This window comes from Citrus sinensis, chromosome 2 (genome assembly GCF_022201045.2).
Source record: "Citrus sinensis cultivar Valencia sweet orange chromosome 2, DVS_A1.0, whole genome shotgun sequence".
Classification (NCBI taxonomy): domain Eukaryota; kingdom Viridiplantae; phylum Streptophyta; class Magnoliopsida; order Sapindales; family Rutaceae; genus Citrus; species Citrus sinensis.
Window position 1 is genome coordinate 8879257 of NC_068557.1, and position 21289 is coordinate 8900545.

Below are 21289 nucleotides of genomic sequence, written 5' to 3' on the forward strand. Positions count from 1 at the left end.
AAGTTTAATTTGTATTTTTGACTTGATTATAATTATTAATAAATTATTTTGTGCGTTTCTTTTTTTTTTTTTTAAACTATCGGTTGGTAGGTGTCATGTTCTTGATTGGTATATCCTAACGTTGTCCCTCAAAAAAAAAAAAAACTATTGGTGGATGGGGGTCATATTGGTCAGCGCCTTTTTGTATTTATTACTTGACTCAAAGTCTAGCCGTGAATGGAAGAAGTGCAAAACACGACCGTTATTAATCCTTTGACACAAAATTGCAAACAGATATTTTGTTGGCAAACAATAGCATATGGGTTCCTATTTAATATTTTTCGTTTAAAAAAAATAAGAATATAGCTATAAAATAAATAATTAATAAAAAAATTTCGAATTAACCAAAGTACTCTAAAGGGGTGTTTGGTACCCCTCATTACATGGGATTGTATGTTTGGGGCACCAAACTATTGCATTATATAATGCACCCCCATGTTTGGGACACCATGCATTAGGGGTGCATTATATAATGCAATAGTTTGGTGTCCCAAACATACAATCTCATGTAATGAGGGGTACCAAACACTCCTTTAGAATACTTTGGTTAATTTGAAATTTTTTTATCATTTATTTATTTTATGGTTAGTTGCCGCATTAGCTAATTTTTTTTTAAATTTGTAATGATAATAATAATAATAATAATAATAATAATAATAATAAATGAATATAATTTTTTAATTTAATATTATATTATATTATGTTTTAATTTTTATTATTTTAAATATATAACTAAATAATGTATAATTTAATTGTATTATATTAATTAAGATATAAAATTATATTAATTAATCTTAAATAAGTTAATATAACTAGTAATAAATACTTAAATAATATAATATAATATTACATTATTAATTATAGTACAATAATTAAATTAGTTATTTTTAAATAATTTAATATAACTAATAATAAATATTTAAATTTGAATAATATTAATTAATAATTAATAATATAAATAATTATTGGATTATTTAGCTCAATTTATTTTCTTAGTGAATATGTTAAAACACTTGTATCACTTTATTATTCTATAATTATCTTGTAATATGTATACATTTTTATTCTATCATTTTAAGATAATTTTTGAACTAATCTTGAAGATTTAAACTTTTTATTTATGTTGTTAAATTATTTAGAGATTATTTGATTAAATTATTTGCTTCAATCTTTATTTCACAAGTTATATATTTAGAAAATATTGTAAAATACACTTCCAAAAATTTAAGACTATAAGCTTCGGAAGAATTATGACATTTTAATATATTTTTTAATTAAAATGTTAAATTTCTAAAATTTAAGAATTTTATATTTATTTTTTTGAGTACTAATAAATATTATTCTCTAAATATATAATTTAAATTAATCACAAAAAAAATTAGTACAATACAATGCAACACTAAATATAATATAATTAAAAGTTAATATAGTACAATATAATGCCAAACATTGTATAATATTATTATAATACACCCGCATTAAAATAATGCAATACAACATAATACAATACAATGCACAAAATGCACCCTAAGTACATTGTTATTAAGTTTATTATTGATAAGCTTGTTGTTATTGATTAATTCAACAATCACATGAGCTTCAATACTTATTGTTGTTGATAAGCTTATTGTCATTGATTATCATGGGTGGGGGGTTGCTTTAAATTTCCAATGTGGGATTTTAATTTTATATACTTAAGACTTTAGGTCCTTGGCTAATAAGAATTATACGAGGGACTTTACAAAACTAAAATGGTGAAGTCACCATAGCTTATAGCACTCCCCCTTGAATTCGCCACTTTAATTAAATTACTCTCAAGATAAGAAATGGTGTTGGATGTGCTTAATACTGCCTCGTTAAAACATTGCCAGTAAAACCCAGTGAGACAAAATCTAGTCAAATGAAAAAGAGTACAGTGCATATCTATCTAATATAGTTAAAGAAACTCTTATCTTCAAATGTGCTCCCCCTGATGAAATATTCCCTCAAATGTCATGTATCAATTTGAGTCAACGCATGCCAATACTATGGACTAACTTCTGATACGCTGATGTGGGAAAACTTTAGTAAAAAAATCAACAAAATTATCAATACAACATATCTACTTGACATCAAATTATGATGAAATGTAGACAAACTTTGGTGATATATGCGCAGTTCGATCTCTCTTGATGCATCCTCCTCAAATTTGAGCAGCACAAGTAACATTGTCTTCATACATAACTATTGGAACATCCATTGTAGAAGTCAAAATTGTACGTGATCTAAATATGATTGATAATAGACCCCAATCAAACACACTATCTGCTTGCTTCATGTAGCCCAAGGGTCTCTGAGTGATTAGAAGATGTGGCAACATAAGTCCACTTAGTAGATCTTTATGAAATTGTTGTGAAAGTATATATTGTCTATGAATGGGCTTTGTGGGGATTAGAGAGATAGCCTGTGTCTACATAACTGATAAGACTAGGATTCTTTGTTGGCTCATTTGCATATAATACCCTTAAATCCATTGTTTCGCATAGATATCAGAAGATATGTTTGATGTCGTTCTAGGGGCGAAGCCAGAAAAAAATTTCGAGTGGGCTAAATTTTTTTTCTTAATCCAAATATTATCCCAATTGAAAATATAAAGCTTAATGAAAAATTCATTAATATAGTAGAAAATACATCAAATCCAAGAAACAATTCAATTTCAATTAAACACTATTTCAGTTGTGCCTTGCAATACTTTCAAGAATTAAATTCATCTCTTTCAGCGTAGATAACTATACAATCTAATAAAGTCCTTCTCCATTTTATTTTGAAGTGGTGTCTTGATAAGCTTCATAGCTGAAAATACTCGTTTAGTCGTTGCAGTTGAAACAGGAAGAGTTAACACTAAACGAATCAATCTATTTAGCAAGAAGTAAATTTGAGACTTTCTTGACTGATCTAATTTTCGACATAATTCATAAAGTGAAGAAATACATTGAAACTCAACCAGGTGAAGCACATTAATCTAAAAAACATTCTAACTATCTTTTCAAAGCAAGTACCTCAAATTGAATAAAATCTTGATGATAAAATCTCTCTGCAAGATTACAAATATCATCAATATCAAATGATTTGAAAGAATCAATAGGATTTAAAGTAGAGCTTAGAGTAAGAAGTTTCATCGTCTGATCTATAAATTTATTATTTAACTCTATCAACTAAAAATCTATTACAGCATTAACCAAATCAATTCGATAATAATGCTCCACTATAACATAATCTTTCTGCAGACAAGAATGCATCATACCTTTCATATGGCGATCATTCATTTCAGGCACATCAATATGATGACTTTCACAAAATGATATCACATTCTTAGTAAAAGTATCCCAATCATTCTCCCTAAAGCTTTGAAGAAGTAATTTTGTAGTCGATATTAAATGTATAGTATTCAAAATGTCTTGAGATTTCATTTGTAATGTTTGACAAAGTAAATCATTTATCCCTAAAACTTTATTCATCAAATGCAAGATAAAAACAAATTTAAAGGTTGACATTGCATCATACACACCTTTAGCTTCCTCTCGTATGTCATTATTTGATCCATTACAAATCATCTTTTTAAAATACTCATGAACAACACCAAACATACTAATCAACCTACTGATCGAAGTAAAATGAGAGCTCCAGAGAGTTGCTCTAGGTCGTTGTAATGAACAAATTTGATTAGCTCTTATATCAATTTCAAGCTCCCCAGAGGCTATCAAATCAATAATTTTAGCCTCCCTAATAGATTTCAACTCAGAATGACGCTTAGGAGAGGAACCAAAAACATTGACAATGAAATTCAAAGTTGAAAAAAATATCCATACATCAACACATCTTTGGAAACTTTCACTAATGTAAGTTGCAGCCGATGAGTAAAACAATGTACATAATATGCATATGGACAATCTTCTCGAAATAATGTTTGCAATTCATTCCATGCACCTCGCATATTACTAACATCATTATATCCTTGTCCTCGTAAATCTTTAACCAAAAGATTATAACGAGTAAGGACATTGCATATTTCTTTTTTAAGAGTTGATGCACTAATTTCTTTTACATTCAAAACTTCAAAAAACCGTTCATGAACAAATCTATCACAATCAACATATCTCAAAATAATAGCCATTTGTTCTTTTTTAGATTCATCTTGCGCTTCATCAACAAGAATACAAAATTTTACATCTTCAATTTCTTCACGAATCTTTTGCCGCACTTTATTGGCAATGATATTCAAAAGCTCTTTTTGAGAGCTTTTAAATATCGGATGAAATATATTTTGTATTGCCCGGAGCATGTTCCAAGACAACTTTGTTAGGATCAAGCGCTTACCATTGGGCTAAAAGCTTAAGCTGGCCAGTGAAGGCCACTCCCACTTCACTACATACTCAGAGTCCTTCAGAGCATCTCATTTCACACCACTGACTTGGCTACCCCCCCCAGAGGATTTACGCCTCTGCCAGGCTTCGAACCCAAGACCTCCTTCTCTCCTGAGCATTAGTCCCTCAAAATTGCACCATCTCAACCAACAAGCTTAAGCTGATAGAGAAGGCGCAACTTTATTTCCTTATGCCATGGAAGCGCAGAGCCCCACACTAAGCGATGGATGGACATGTGGGACTGCACACACTTGTAATTGTGCCAATGGGCCAGGTAGTTACGCCCTAGGTAACCTTACTACCACCTTAATGGAATTACACAGAAGGATATTACACCCACAAGCGCACAGAAGAATTGTTGGGGCCTTATAACCTCAACAAACTTCAGCAATATCTTTATTCATCCTTACTGAATACTTTATCATTTCAATAAAATTTCTAGGATTAGAGGATTTAATGGACTCACCATGGCCTCTAAAAGCACATGCTTGCTTTGCAAGCCATTTAACAGCTTCTATTGAGGTCTGAAACCAAAATTTTGTAAAATCGGTTGTAATGATTGTCCATTCATGACTCTATTTATATGTTGAGATAGATTCTTTAAACCACCCCACTTTAGCATAGCCTTAGTATTATGTGAATTAAGCCTCCCTTTATGATGCAAAAAAGAACATCTCTCTCCATTATTAATCCTCTTCCAACTCCTAAATCCTTCAATTGTAAACTTAAGATATATATATATATATATATTTTGTCAAAAAGAAAACATGCAAAACAATATACAACATCAATTTCTTTAGAATACTCAAGCCAAGGAAATTGTGCATACCAAGTGTATTGAAATCGACACAATTGTTGCCCAATAAATGAAGGTGGAAACTCTTCTAACTTTGGTTGATATAGACCTATGCTGATATACATTCTCCTAACATCATTTTGTTGATTAACAAGTAATGTCCATATTGGTTTACGTAACTTCGGATCACATTCTAATGAAGCAATATTTTCACTTTGAACTTTTACTTTTTAAGACTTAGACGCGGGTTGCTCATCTAGTTTAGGATCATCAACATCACATGGAACCTCACTTGACAACTGACCATCATATTTTTTCTTAAAAAATGCAAGAAGAATTTTTATAGACTTTAATGATTAATTGTTTGACATTAATTAACACCTGAAAAATAAAGAAGTAAAAACATAAAAGAAATTAAAAAAAAAAGCAATCACCGATAAGTTTAATAAACAAATTAATAAAAGCATAGAACCGTCAGTCCATCACAATAACACATTGACACTATCCAAAAGCCAAACAATAAGTTTAATTGACAAATTAACATTATATATAATATACTGGATTGAATTTATGGTCTTTATTTGACCTAATAATAATTTAATCTTATACAATCAACTTTTCCAATCAAGTATAGTTACGACCCCCATATAGTTCTTATAACTGAGATAATTTATTCTTTACTGTCTTACAGTTTATAAATATATTGTAATTGTAATTGTAAATGAGTAAACAAAAAATAAATTTATTATCTATTCTTACTAAGAAGAAGACAAAGAATTAAAGAAGTCAAGAAAGAGAGCATGAAGAAGCCAAAAGAGAGTGCAAGACGTTCTGGAATCTGGAACCTCGAAAAAGGAAATCCTTTTTTTTTAATTTATTCATATGAATGGGCTGAATGGAAAAGTTGTAAATAATGAAGTGGTACGGTTGTAAATAAAAGTAAAAAACAATGACAATTTTGTAACTGGGCACAATGGTATTTTTGTAAATTTTTTAAAATTTTAGACAGGCTGTAGCCCGCTCTAGCCCACACATGGCCTTGCCACTGTGCCATTCTAATGTTGTCGTGTTGGGGTTGAGCTAAATTTCACCAACAAGTTCACAGAGGATGCAATGTTTGGTCTGGTGCATTAAGCTAGATACAATAAAGCACTAATTGCATTTAGATATGGTACTTCTTGATCAAGTATCTTTTCATCATCCTTTTTAGGGCAGAATGGATCCTTTTTATAATAAAGAAACCGAACAACCATAGGAGTACTTAGTTGATGAGCATTTCCTATATTAAATCGTTTTAAGATTTTCTCAACGTAAGTTGATTGATGGATAAGCACTCCGTTTGTTTTATGTTCAATCTATAAGTTGAGATAATATTTTGTTTTCCCCAAATCATTCATTTTAAATTCTTTTTTTTAATACTCAACAATTTTTAGGAGCTCTTCAGGAGTTTCAATTAAGTAAATGTCATAGCAAAACCTGCTATAATAGCAAAACCTGCTATAATTGCAAATCCAAATTTGGATTTTCTAATGAATATGCATGGGCAAATAAGATTATTTTTATATCATTCTTTAATTAAATATTCATTCAAATGATATACAACATGCATCGAGATTGTTTCAGTTCGCATGAGGACCATTGTTGCTTGATTGAACATAGATTACAATCATTTGATTTAGATGCTTTAGGCATTTTGACTTCTTTAGGGATTTTCATCTAAATATTAGTATCAAGTGACAATATAGATATATAGTCACTATGTCCATGAGACATATGTCAAGTTTTTCTGACACTGCTAATTAAATTAACTAAGAACAAAACGTAATAGTATTCATAACTAAGGAATACATATACAGGATGTATCTAAATTATAGAGAAATATTATAATTCCTATTCATACTTTTCATTTCTCTATGTTTTCTCACAAATACCCATTTGCATCTAACGAGTTTGACATCCTCAAGTATCTGGACTACAAGGACAAAGTCTTTACATTTAGTTAGAGAAGTCAGTTTTATGGAATTGCTTCTATCCATTGAGGTCAATCATGATCATTTACAACATCAATAGCTATTATAAACGCAAATACATCATTGATGATAATTTATTTACGATTCCACACATTTGTGTTTGTAAAATTTATTGACATGGTTTTATGTCCAGCCACTTCAAGGGCTTATGCCTCATCTTCGTCATATACCTTTTCAAGAGGTCTTTCAGGGTGTTTGGTGTCATCAAGGACCAAAATGCCTTTTAAAATATTACCTTAAGTATAGTTAATAGAAATCTCACTATCTCTTGTGTTTAAGGACCATCAATTTATCTAAAATTATTATGCATAAAACATAGGTACATTTATAGCTAAAGTTTTATTTCCAACAAGATCCTGATTTTTTATTCTCCTCTTCTGGGGAGTTTTATAACGGATAACTCATTAGCTATTTATACATTTGATTGTTCAGCAGGAACAATCACTTGGGTTAGTGTATTAGCAGCTGTAATATGTAACTTGGTTCTTTTATTAAACCTACATCTAATAATTGCTTTATAATTTGTTGTAAAAACATTATCCTCTATACTTACTTCGTTTTCACATTGACTAGTAAGAAGATCTAACTGAGATAATGTGGAAAAACTTTTCAGGACAATTCATTCCCTATTTTAAAAAGTTTTAATTCCCTAACGATAGAAAAAAATTATCTCTTCAAAGTGACAATTCACAAAATGTGCGATGAAAAGATAATCCTATAAGGGTTTCAAGATGTCAGCAAATGCAATATTGTGTGTACATAATAAACAAATATGTAATTACCTTGCAGAAACATTATTCAAAACCATAAAGTAAGGAAATGATCTACTAAGTGGATATATTCGTCCACATATATCTCCCTGAATTCTTAGTAGAAATAATAGAAATTTATGATTAAGATTATAAGGGAACCGTTTAACCACAATATTTTTTTTTTTTTGTGAGCAAGTTGTATAAAAAAATCTAATTAGACAATAGATCTGTTGGTTCTTTTAATAGATGTCCATAAGAATTTTTAAAAATTCTATGCATCATTGTAGACCCAGGATGTCCAAGGTGATCATGCCATAACATAAATATATTTAGATCTATACACTTTTGGTTTATCACTGCGTAACTTTCAATCACATTTGTGATTGTGTAATACAATCTTGATAAGAGTTTTTGAGCTTTTCTAATATGCATTTCTTCCCTGAGACATTTTTAGTCATAGATATTTTGTATTATTTTCATATAAAGTCTCAATATAATATCCATTTTGGCGGATATCTTTAAAGCTCAGTAATATTCCTTTAGATTTTGCTAAATATAAAGTATTCTAAATTATTAATTTTATTCCACTTGCTAATAAGAGGATAGCTCTTCCGAAACCTTTTATCTGATCTGCAAGACCAAAAATAGCATTTACTTTTCCTTCAAGTAATTTTATTTTCAAGAATTTTTTTATCTTAAAGAATAATATGTATGGTTGCACTCTAAACCAAGCATACATCTCCAGCTGTCGTTTCCAAAATAAATGATTTATTTCTAGAATGCATGACCTTACATTAAACAAAATTTCATGTTAGGCATCAAGATTAGATAAAAACATTAAATACATCTTATGAAACTATAAAAAAATACAAAAGTTAACATATTAGTAATTTAATAATTATAGCATAATCACGAAAGCTTAATTAATGTGGATATTTCCATCACTAACTATGTGACCATTTTTTCCCTCTATGCCTTCAAAGAAATCTGATTCATCTTGATGAATCAAATTAACAAGAGTTATTGACTAAATTAGTCTTAATTTTTCTTTTTCACTTCTTGGATGTATAGTATAGGTCCACTAAATGTTTGTCCGTATTGCAAGTATGTGACCAATGGCATTTTCTTCCACATCGATAACAATTTTTTTTTGTTATTATATGTAGCATTTTTTTTCTTTCTACACCATTTTCTTTATTATGTCTCTCATAAACATTCCACTTTCGATGCCGTTCATTTCTGTTGTTTCACAATCCTGCATACCTATGGCCACCACAATGGTAGTAACAACAGCCTCTTTTGCCTCCTCGATTATGTCTACTATTAGTATATGTATTTACATTCATTTTTAGGAATGCTTGAGAGTCTGTTGGACATAATTCATGATTTTTCATTAGGAGCTCATATTTTATTCAGCAACTAAAAGAGATGTTATAAACTCAGATCATTTGTTGTATTAATTCTCCTGATAGGATTGTTGCAGGACATGTCTTTTCAAGCATATCTCTATAAGTAGTTTCTACACCACACAATTTTATTTATGATGTGATGTGGAACAGAGCAGAGTTGTAATCAAATGCTCTTTTATAATCTTGTAACATCATATTTAACCACTCATGTTTAGCTTTTGAAAGGAAAATATTCTTGTGGTGGTTAAATGTATCCTTAAAATTATTCTATAATGTTAATATATCTTTCACTGTCAGATATTGAACTTTCAGGCTCTCATATAAATGGTGGCAGAGGAAAATCATAACCTTTGATTTTTCTTGGAAGAATGTTTCATTTCATTTTGTTATAGTGCCTTTCAGGCCCATAGTTTGCAGATGCATTTTTGCATCTAACACCCAAGAAAGGTAGTTTCTTCCAGAAACTTCAAGAGCAAAAATATGTGAATTCATGAGATTTGTCATTTTAAAAAGGACCTTGTTATTAATAAGCAAAGAAAAAAAAAGAAATAAATACCATAAATATAAATTAAGTAAATATAGACAAAAACACAAATTATGAAATATGTACATATTTAATGCATGTATTAAAACTTCAACTTAAAATCATAACTTAGAACTTCAGGTTCTCACCTCCTCATTTGTGTTGTAAAGTTTAAGTTACAACAATAATATTCAACGATAAATATATGCAAGAACAAATTATAATTTATTGCAAATGACTTGATAAGCGGTTAAACCAGTCATATAAGCAAATTAATTAAACAAAATAGGGGTTAAACCAACCATATAAATAAATTAAACAAATCTTATTAACATAATGATAACATATCAATAAAATAATAACAAAATACGTAGTATTATAGAACCAACCATTAAAATTATCATAAATAACAAACAATTAAAATAACAGCATAATAAATTCACAACATAAAAACATAATAATAATAAAGCTTAAAAAAATAAGCATACATAAACATAAGCAGTAGAAATTAAACTATCCACATTAAACCAACTATTGCATTGATAATGTGTTATAAAACAAATAAATGATAAAAAAAATTCAAATTAACTAAAGTACTTTGCATACTTTGTTATTAAGTTTATTATTGATAAGCTTATTGTTATTGATTAATTTAATAATTACATGAGCTTCCATGCATATATATAGTAGTTCCGGGGGGGGGGGGGGGGGGGGGGGGTTGCTTTATATTTCCAATGAGGAATTTTAATCTGATATACTTAAGACGTTAGGTCCCTAGCTAATAAGAATTTTACGTGGGACTTTACAGAAGTGGTGAAGTCACCGTAGCTTGTAACAAACATAGTTTGCAATTCTTCATACTGGTCCTTATAACTTTGACTAATTTTGACTCTTAACAAAGATTAGTCTATTCTCGGGTCCAAACATCTCGCCAAAATCAAACGCAGCTGCCGCTAGGCTCCTAGTCTGTTAGTATTAGGGGTGGCAATGGGGTGGGGTGGAAGTGGGGAGGCCTACCTCATTTTTCACCCCGTTAGAGATTTTTGCCTCCATTTCTCACCCTATTTTTCAATAAATTTAGTGGGATAGGGATGGAGAATCCCTATGTGGGGAATGCTTTCCCCATCCCCACCCCATTCTCCATTTATTTATTTTATATTATGTATAAATACATGATTTCAGTAAGTTAAAAATTAGAGATTTAAAATAAAATCATCACCATATTATAAAGTATTTAAATTCTTTTTAAAAAATATCTAAAAATTTGAAACAATATTTTAAAATGATATTAAAAATAAAAAATATTTAAAGAGCATAGCACTTTAAAAGAGAAAAAAAATATAATAATATTTCATAATTAAAAAATATTATAGGATTTTTTTTCATTTATATCATGTTTATATTACATAAAAATTAAAAAAATATTAATTGACATTAACATTATAATTCATAAAATAAAATTTATTAAATAAGAATTAAAAATATATTTATATATAATAGAGATTGAGGTGGGAGGTGGAGGGTGGGACGGAGAGTGCAAAATTAAACCCCATCCCATTAAAAATTTAAGGGTTATTTTTTCACCACTCCCCCACCTTATTTCCCAAAAATTATTTAAAATTTTCCCCATTTAAAATGAGAATCCGTGATAGAATTTTGCCATGCCTAGTTAGTACTAACCACCTCGACTCACTCCTCCATTCCTCCAATTTCCCCAATTCAAAAAACCTTCACAGAATAATCAAGCCACATACGTGCAGCGAGAATGGTTTGTCGTTCACGTTTGTTATATCACAATCAGTTTCGTCACAAGTTTCTCGCCTCCACAACTGCTTCCGCCATTTCTCCTTACAAATTACATATAAATTTAAATCTCCCGTATTCTTCCACAGTGTTGTATTATCACTCTCTCAATGGCGACAACCGCAGGAGCTTGTTTCTTCGCCGCCGGCTCGTTTCAGGCCTTTCACCCGAGTCCGAGGCGTGTGGCAGCGACGACGAAAACGACGGCGCGCTTTGCAGAGATGAATGTAGAAGGTACGAGAAAGGGATTGAGGGATTACTTTGAAGAATCAAAGGTTATGATCAAATCAGACGGCGGACCGCCTCGCTGGTTCTCTCCACTGGAGACTGGGGCCCGCTCTCACGATTCACCTCTCCTTCTCTTTTTGCCTGGTCAGTGTCTCTTTAGTTGCTTGTTTCACTGTTATTGAATTGTCCGTTAGCTTTCTATATGTTTCCGCTTAACCGTCTGTCGCTCACTGATTGGTTAACACTTGTAGTCGTTCGTTTATTATTAAAAATGAGTTTAGTTTTAATGATCTGTTAACTTAGCTATCAAGTAACTATTATAATTAAAAAAAGGAAATTAGAATTTAAGTTGTCAAGTTCTTATTATTTATTGGTATAACTTTTGTCAACATCAATCCTTTTAGTTTCGGTACAATAAGTTATCACTATTCAGAGATTTCACTAGTAAAAGGCATTTGTATTATGTAATGTTTGATTCATAAAACGCATTGCACATATGAAATGGTAAAAGATTAATAGATTGGTTTATAATGCTGTAGTATGTTAGATATGTTTTGTCATTATAGCTCAATTGTTGATTTGCCAATTTAGAATTTATTTGTTGCTGGAGTATTTTCTTTTTTCAAATGGTTTACTTATAGCTTTGAAGCTCTGAGTGGAAATAGCATGAATTATTCATTTTTTTTTATTTTAAATTTTGAAGGGATTGATGGAGTAGGACTTGGACTGGTTAGGCACCATTACTCGCTTGGAAAGTAAGTAATGTCCAAGATTTGAGTGCTTTATACCATCAATCATTGATAATCAGAACTGTTGAGAAGTTTTCGAAATTGAAGCCATCTTGATGTGGACATCCAATGATTCACCATGTATGTCTGAGTAATTTATCGATTTTTTTATTAATGAAGGATTTTTGATATATGGTGCTTGCATATTCCTGTCAAGGATCGAACGTCGTTTGCAGGTATCGTTATTCTTTGTGGTGGTGTATTTGTTGGTTCCTATAATGAGCAATGTAGATGGTGTGTAGGATTTACTTTAAATATTTGTTTCATGTATAAAATCAGAGTTTTGAAATTTGAATTGAGTGGTAAAGGAGATGCTAATATCTCTCTTGCTCTCTTTATATTTGAAAAATACAACCTTCAATCCATGCCGTTCTGATTCTGCAGCCAAATTTTGTGTTACCAAATGCGACCTTGTTGTAATCAAGTATTTCATGTACAGGTCTCATCAAGCTGGTGGAGAAAACAGTCAGGTCAGAAGTTAAACACTCACCAAATAGACCTATATATCTGGTTGGGGAATCTCTTGGGGCATGCATTGCACTAGCTGTTGCATCTTGTAACCCTGATGTTGATCTTGTTCTGATTTTGGCAAATCCAGGTGGGATATTCCTTTGTAGATCATATTATGGAATCGGTTTTCCTTACTTTTTGAAAGTTTTAGATCCTGGAAAATCCAACATTATGTAAGCATGTATTGATAGGACTGTTAAATTTAGTTTCAGTTTTTACCCCTAATCATATCATAAACTGAGTACACAGTGTTTTTTTATCATCATATATATTTTATTGTACAAAGAGAACTATGATTAACTAGTAGAGTGCTTAAGTACTTGGAAAATGGTAAAAGAGAATAAAACTAGAAGGCTGCAACATGTAGACAGTTAAAATTTGAAGAAACAAATTGCTATAAAAGCAGCAGAACTTCAGAATGATAAAATAAAAAATGCTCTGCTTCAATAGAAGTCCTGCAAGTGAATCAACTTTATAGAAGATAATTATTTGCTTTCACTTTACCTGAGTCATGTTCATTCTTCAGCTACATCTTTCAGCAAGTCACAGCTGCAAACAGTGCTTCCTTTGTTGGAAGTCATCCCCGACCATTTCCATCTTAGCCTCCGTTATGTACTGAGCTCAATGACAGGTCTATATTCCGACTTATATTATTTTGCTGTTGTTCAACATATATATTGGTTTTTTTGGTCCAGAATGGTCATCTCACCCACATTTTTACCCCTTAAAATGGAAGTGCATTAAAAATGCACCAAATATTATTTCAAAACATTCCTCTTACGGAATCATTCTAAAAAGTTGTTGAAGTTTCTTACTAATAGAAGTTTAGGTCCCTGGATGGCTGGAAGCATGGGATGTTGCCACCATTTAGTATGCTTTTTGGGTCTCATTTAGAAGTCAGTAGCATCAATTCATTTAGTTTTTTCTGGTATCCTGCAAATCATGGCGTGCTTTCAACTAGTCATCAAAAATCAATTGATTGAATTTAGGTGCCTAAACCAGTGGTCTTAAAACATGCTGAAGAGAAGAGGAGTTGTTATAAGTCTTGGTTATGTATCTCTAAAAAGAAAAGTTTAGGTGTCTGTCTTTATGGATTTAATGATAAAGGCTGAATGCACAATGGACATGCAGCTAACTGTAGATTATTATTTTTTTTCTTTTTCTTTTCTGATGAATCCAAATCAAAATGCTCATGCCAATACAGTTTTTTAAGAAATTTACAGTAGGATATGCCCTTATCCCTTTTTTTCTTGAGATATTTTTCTTTTTCCATTAAGTTTTTTTCTTTTTTGGTGGTTGTTGTTGTAAACATCCAGTAGAAGATCATTTCTGCCTCTCACCCTTGTATCATGATCTACATGTCAGAAGGTAGTTTGTCAGATTTGTACTTAGTACCTCTTTCATAGGTTGAGTAGAGGGGTCCACTAGCACCTAGTTGTTGAAAACGCTAGGATTCTTTATTTTGATAATGGATTCTTTACCATGATCAGATATTTTGATTTTGTTTCAATATAAGTCCCCACACGAAATCTTCCAAAATAGCATTAGCAATTTTGCGGCATATATCCAGGTGATCTTTTGAAAAGGGTGTCAGGTATCCTGGTAAGGGGACAAACTCTGCAGGAAACAGTTGGAGGTCTTTGCCAAGATTCTGTTGCACTGCCCTTGTATCTCTCCGTAAGTTTAATTCAATAGCATGTAAACTACCCATAGTAATATACTTGTCTTATACTTGCATGTGAAAACAGAGGATATATCTTAAGACGATAATCATTTGCCTCATATAGGAAAACAAAATCTTAAACACCATAGAAAGATGCATCTTTGGATCTGTATTTTGTCAATATGTCAGATACCATCACTTGCCCTTCAATTCATCTAATTGGCACATACGCTCAATTCACCACCCAAAAAAAAAAAAATGATAAGTTGCTTGTTGCTTCCAGTGTAGTTTGACCTTCTTTTGTATTTTTTTATTAAAGGAGATTGCTCTTTCTTTGATCTTGAAGTTGATTCTCACTCTGTAACTCTCTTTATTGCTCATCAATTTAATTTACAATTTAAGTTGCAGGTTCTCACAGACATCTTACCACAAGAAACACTTATCTGGAAGCTTCAAATGCTTAAAACAGCTTCCACATTTGTCAACGCACGCCTTCATGCTGTAGAAGCTCAAACACTGATACTTTCCAGGTCCATTTATCTTTTGACATGATTCCCTTGTGTTTCAGTGGTTATTAGGGTGAAAGAAAGATGTATTTCATGGTAACAACTTTATACTATAAATCCAAAAAGAAATATTTTTTTTTTTTAAAAAAGGCAGAATGACTGCAATAAAAACAACCAACAAACAGAAATTTTGAGCATCTACTGCTTGATGCAACTTTAGAAATCTACCCCTCAATTTAAACCATTATTATAGCATTCAATTTTGTTGGTTTTACCTCCAATTTTGACACAAATGGTGGGAATTTTCCTTAGTGAGAGTCTATTCGAGTACATAAATATTAAGAAGATAGATGAGATCCACATTGTTGAAATGACACCTTTTGTATCTCTTGGGAAATATTTTGTCTCCTTGAGAAGTTTATTGCAATTTAGGAAAAAGCAATGCCGATATATTATAGTTAAATTTGGTTTTCACTTGTGCAGTGGAAGCGGAAATGGCAAAGAGAAATTAATCATTTCAGAAATCAGGATTGCATGATAATAAAATAAACAAATTATCAACATTTGCACAGAGATTGAGTTTCACCTGTTATGATGGGCTGGTTTCTGTTTTGACTATATTATTCATATCCTTCCTAGATAACAAGATAGAGTAGTGAGCAGTAGGTTAGCATAGTCAAAATATAGTATTTACTTAAATAACTATAAACAGCATCCCTTATCTTTGTACACAAGAGATAAAGCTTCCACATTTATGTCCCTGATGTAAGAAAATGCTGTTTGTTGTCTAAATTGGTCATCTAAGCTTGTAAAGCACACACACACAAATACCATGATTTTCGCACATTTCTCTTTTAAGTTCACTATTCTTTCCCAACTGATTTGGCTAAATTGACAATGTCTTTCTAGTGGAAGAGATCAGTTGCTACCTAGTCTAGAGGAAGGTGAAAGACTTTTTCATGCATTACCAAATGGTGAGATTCGTCGTGCTGGGGACAGCGGCCATTTCTTATTTTTGGTAATTGATCTATGTCTCTCTGTGTGTTTGCATGGGTGAAGTCAAAACTGTCAGAGTTGTAATGTTTTAGGCAATCTTTTTATGAATACTCTCTTAGCCTAGGTAAATGCAACAGGTGATACTCTTTTGGACTATGATGAGAATTTTTAGACAGCAAAGAGCAACGAGAGAAGCAATTATTTCAATTTTGAACTCAGCTACAGATAATACCAAACAATTGGAATAAATAATTATCTATAAAACAAAAGGGCAGTAGTCGACCAATGTAATTTTAATGCTACCAACCAATTAAAATATTTCTTCTACTATACTGAATGGAGAAATCTTTGAGAGCCTTTGTGACAATCAAAATTGTAAATGATGGGATCAAAGCTCTTTAAGTTGAAGTAAATTTAAGCATTTTTGTAAGTTTTCTTGTTTATGTTCGTAACATTATCAATTCCTGTTAAGTTTCTGTCATCTTACATCCAAGCCGATTTGACTGGGCATAGTATTGAACTGTGTATTGCAATATTTTATATGCTTTCTTTAATGGCAGGAAGATGGCATTGATTTAGCGAGTGCCATCAAGGGTTCATATTTCTATCGTCGTGGAAAGTACCTAGACTGCGTTTCAGATTATGTGCCATTAGCTCCTTCAGAATTTAACAAATTAAATTTAATATTAAGGTAGGCAGTGTTCTGCTTAAAACTGAGAAATGCTCTTTGAAATTTGTCGTTGTCACAGTATGAATAAAAGGTTTGATATGAGCCAGTCTATCAGTTGATTAGCATTATTTGTAGGTTTGGGGTTTGTCAGTTAATTATAGAGAGACTATAGAGAGACTAATTGTAAGACCCTATCAGTTTGACAATTTTTTTTTTCCCTTTTGGACAGTTCCGTACTGTCCTAATGAAAAGGCGTATACTTTTTTTTCCCCTTTATAGACGAATTAAGGTGGGTAATTTTATTTGATTATGGATTTTATATGAGTAAATGTCACATTGATTAGTATGCCTTTAGCGGGCAGAGCTCTGTGCGGACCAAGATGTTTCACTATCTTCATTGAATAGATTTTCTGTTAAATTCAATTTCGTTTAGTGAAGTTTATTTTGAATATGAAATCTAATAGTTGTGAAATTCCCAGTTATATTGAGCAAATGTTTAGCCCGGTGACACTCTCCACTCTGGAGGATGGGATGATTGTGCGTGGTCTTGGAGGAATTCCTATGGAAGGACCAGTCCTGATTGTTGGCTATCACATGTTATTGGGAATTGAATTAATCCCCTTGGTCTGTCAATTTTTTATCCAAAGAAAAATTGTTTTGCGAGGAATGGCACACCCTATGCTATTCGTTAAGCTAAAAGATGGACGATTACTAGACTCATTTCCATTTGACCAAATTGGAATTTTTGGTGGGGTCCCTGTCTCAGCAGTTAACTTCTACAAACTTCTATCATTAAAGTCCCATATCCTACTGTATCCAGGTGGCATACGTGAGGCGCTTCATCGAAAGGTAACATTTTTAACGGTTATTTTTACCTTTAAAAGTGCTTAAATGACTAGAGACTAGTGCAATTTTATTTTTTCCCTTAAGAATTTAAGTCAAAATTTTAGTGATTTAGAATTTGAACTTAAAAATTTAAGTCACAATTTCCTTGTAGAATGTAGTCATTTTAAAGAAAGTTAGTGAAGTGAAGTAAAGCCTGTATTTTTTTTAAGCCAAGAATTGTTGGAAAATCTGGTGGAGTTAAAACAATTTTGACCCATTATAAAAGTGATCTGCTGTTGTAAAATAATCATGATATTGTCTTCCTCGTACTTATTCAGACAGAGAAGCCTTTTCACTTTCCATGATTGCCACGCCAAACAACTTGATGATGAGCTTCTCTCCTACTGAATTGGACCACAACTGAAATTCAAATGATAATTTATGAAGAAAACATAATCATTCTTACTTTAGAATCCTAATATTCACGTTTGAGGATATCTGGTGCATGAGTACGTATCATGTCTATCGAGAAAAAGGACTTATAATTTAATTATGTGATCCTCATATTTTCAGGGTGAGGAGTACAAGTTATTTTGGCCAGAACAGTCAGAATTTATCAGGATGGCGGCTAGGTTTGGAGCTAAAATTGTACCTTTTGGCGTTGTTGGAGAGGATGATTTTGGAGATGTAAGTCTGCAGAACTTTTAATTGATTGGTTTGAACATCTTATCAACTGCTGTTAGAAGTGTAAGCTTCAGACTCTCGATATGTGCAATGAATTTAATGGAGAACTTCTAGAAGGTGTTTTTCAACTTGTTAAATACCATACACAGCAGTTCCTGCCAACTTGTAGATATCCTAAGCTATCCTACTAGTGTCAAACCACTGGTAGACATTTTTGTTTGAGAGATTGTTTGTGGTGTTGGGCGCGGGGAGGAGGTGGTGGTTGGCAGGGTTGGGTGAGGGAAGAGAGGAAAAGGGTGGGGGTAGATAAAATTTCTTGTTTCTTCTAAAAGAAATTACATTTTGAATAAGTTTCCTTTATGCCTATTAATATTATACACTCCTAAATAGTGTCACGTCATTTGTACCTTGTGTATCTTTAACTTATCTGCATACACCACACTTTATATTATAGCTCCTCAGTTGATCACTTTTTCTAACCAATAATTGATACGTGTTTATTGTTGTCAGGTACTGCTTGATTATGATGACCAAATAAAGATTCCCTTTATGAAGTCTATCATAGAAGAATTTACAAATTCAGTTGGGAATCTAAGGTACTGGGTGTATATGTTTGCATAATAAACTATATATTTTTTCCCTTTCATTTACCCTTGGTTATGTTCCAATTATTGCCGGTAACTTAGAATTTTAGCATAAACTTATGATGATAGGACTGAGACGCGCGGGGAGGTGGCAAACCAAGATTTACATTTTCCCATGTTTCTGCCAAAAGTCCCAGGCCGCTTTTATTATTATTTCGGGAAACCAATTGAAACAGAAGGTATGGCCGTTAGATACACTGATTATCTATTATGTAATATCATTTGTGATGGTTATCTTGTTAGCCTAAGCCGACACAAAGTAATAGCGTCATTTTACTAAACCTTCTCTTAGGCTACCAATCAAAAAGTTGCGTTTCTGAGTTGTGTTTCATGCAAGTTGAATACAGAACTTTCCCATTCCCAGCATCCCTCCATCTGAACAATGCAGAAATGCCCATGGTATAAATTAGCTTAGGTTTACATAAACTGTTCTTTTGGAGGTATAAATGCATGATTTTATGTAGTCTCAAATCAGAATGAGAAAGCATACTGGTCCACTGCTTCAATCAATATATATGAACCCGGCCTGTCCTTTGATGCATGTGTATCATTTGTTCATGAGCTAGTTTTTGACAATTAGTAGATGCTAACATATTTGTCAAGTTCGGTAGCTAATATTAACTTATGTTCATTCATTCACTAACTTGAATCTTTTATTATATTTGGGAAGGGAGGAAGCAGGAATTAAGAGACAAAGGTAAAGCTCATGAATTGTACTTGCAAGTCCAAGATGAGATCAAGAAAAACATTGCTTTTCTGAAGGAGAAAAGAGAAAAAGATCCTTACAGGAGTGTGTTGTCCCGACTTGCTTACCAAGCTGCTCACGGCGTAACATCTGAAATTCCAACTTTTGAAATTTAATTAGGCCATGATGGTCTCCTAGTAAAAAGTTCATTATGGTCTTTCGAATTCGCAAGTTTTTTTAAATCGAATGATTAGCCGTCCTTGAGACTCTCATCATTTGTTTACTTTTTTGGGTTTTGTTAGTATTTAAAGTGACAAGAAATTACGAAATAGAATTAAACTTAAGCGTGGAACGGAGTTGGGATAATTTCTCACGACATTAACAACAATGAATAAATAAATTCATTAAATAAGGTCCTCGATTGAACCCGGAAAATTATTTGTACTTTTTTGAAAAATCAAACGTAAAATATAGAGAAAATGAATCTAATTTTGTTGGACTCTTCGAGGTGTCCATGACTCGACGTCAAAAGTCGGGCCGTCCATTAAATCATCATCGACTGCAACGTTAGTTTGTCTTCTCAACTTTCATGTCATAATCATTGATATCTTTTTTTTTCTCCTTGAACCTTCATTGACAAGACAAGGCTCATCATGCAGTTCATTAATCATTACCTGGTGCATGACCGTGATCTGGCTTTTTTTTTTTTTTTGGGGGTACTTTTTTTGAGTTATTTACTTATTATTCATCAAATCATTTGTTTTACTTTAACATCGATTAATTTTACAATGGGGACTGCAATAATCGTTTTCGTATGGTCATAGCCCATAGCGCACGGTGCATCATCTCGAAATCATGACTGCAAATGATCAAGTATATTCTAAAAGCAGACTATTCAACGACAAAGACCTGTCTTACAACACTTAAAATGAGACTATTCAATCAAATCAATCTCATGTGTTTTCATTTTCTATCTTTGGTTTCGTCCATCAAAAATTCATAATTAATAAATTTTAATAAAGATTATACACTTATCTAAAAGATAATAATATAGAAACACACACACTCGAAGTTAGGAATGACATGGTATACTACCATGACGTTGGATTTATTTATTTTTTTAAAAGATTATATCAAGATTAGTTTGGGTTGCAATAGTTACTAAAATAAGTTGTTTCTATTATGTGAATGAAATAATAATTTGACGGTTGATAAATTATATTGTTTGAAAAGTAAAATATATTTATTTGATAAATTTTATTAAGATGGTGTTGTTTTATTGCTTAATAATTAAAATAGAATGCTGCCTCTTGGATACCTACCCCTATTTTCTCC

The 21289-nt window shown here is 31.8% G+C and overlaps 1 protein-coding gene across 2 annotated transcripts; it reads left to right on the forward strand.

Moving 5' to 3' along the window:
* Window positions 1–11602: 11602 nt before the first annotated feature.
* LOC102613514 (phytyl ester synthase 2, chloroplastic-like) lies at window positions 11603–20226 on the forward strand. Of its 2 annotated transcripts, none has more exons than XM_006468795.4 (14): window positions 11603–12127; window positions 12687–12738; window positions 12892–12947; window positions 13211–13369; window positions 13808–13912; window positions 14852–14958; window positions 15347–15474; window positions 16360–16468; window positions 17007–17137; window positions 17596–17965; window positions 18515–18628; window positions 19136–19221; window positions 19339–19448; window positions 19940–20226. In XM_006468795.4, exons 1-14 carry the CDS (start codon window positions 11866–11868, stop codon window positions 20128–20130), a joined length of 1980 nt encoding a protein of 659 aa, XP_006468858.1. In that variant the 5' UTR covers window positions 11603–11865; the 3' UTR covers window positions 20131–20226. The 2 variants fall into 2 exon arrangements, with proteins under 2 accessions (XP_006468858.1, XP_006468859.1); XM_006468796.4 differs by having other exon boundaries at window positions 15353–15474.
* The last annotated feature ends 1063 nt before the right edge of the window (window positions 20227–21289 follow it).

Bases quoted from the DNA above. Each gene is read 5' to 3' on its own strand.
- LOC102613514 (XM_006468795.4), top strand. From the start codon at position 11,866: ATGGCGACAACCGCAGGAGCTTGTTTCTTCGCCGCCGGCTCGTTTCAG. The intron at 17,966-18,514 runs GTAACATTTTTA...TCATATTTTCAG, and splicing joins GTGAGGCGCTTCATCGAAAG to GGTGAGGAGTACAAGTTATT. The intron at 19,449-19,939 runs GTATGGCCGTTA...ATATTTGGGAAG, and splicing joins GAAACCAATTGAAACAGAAG to GGAGGAAGCAGGAATTAAGA.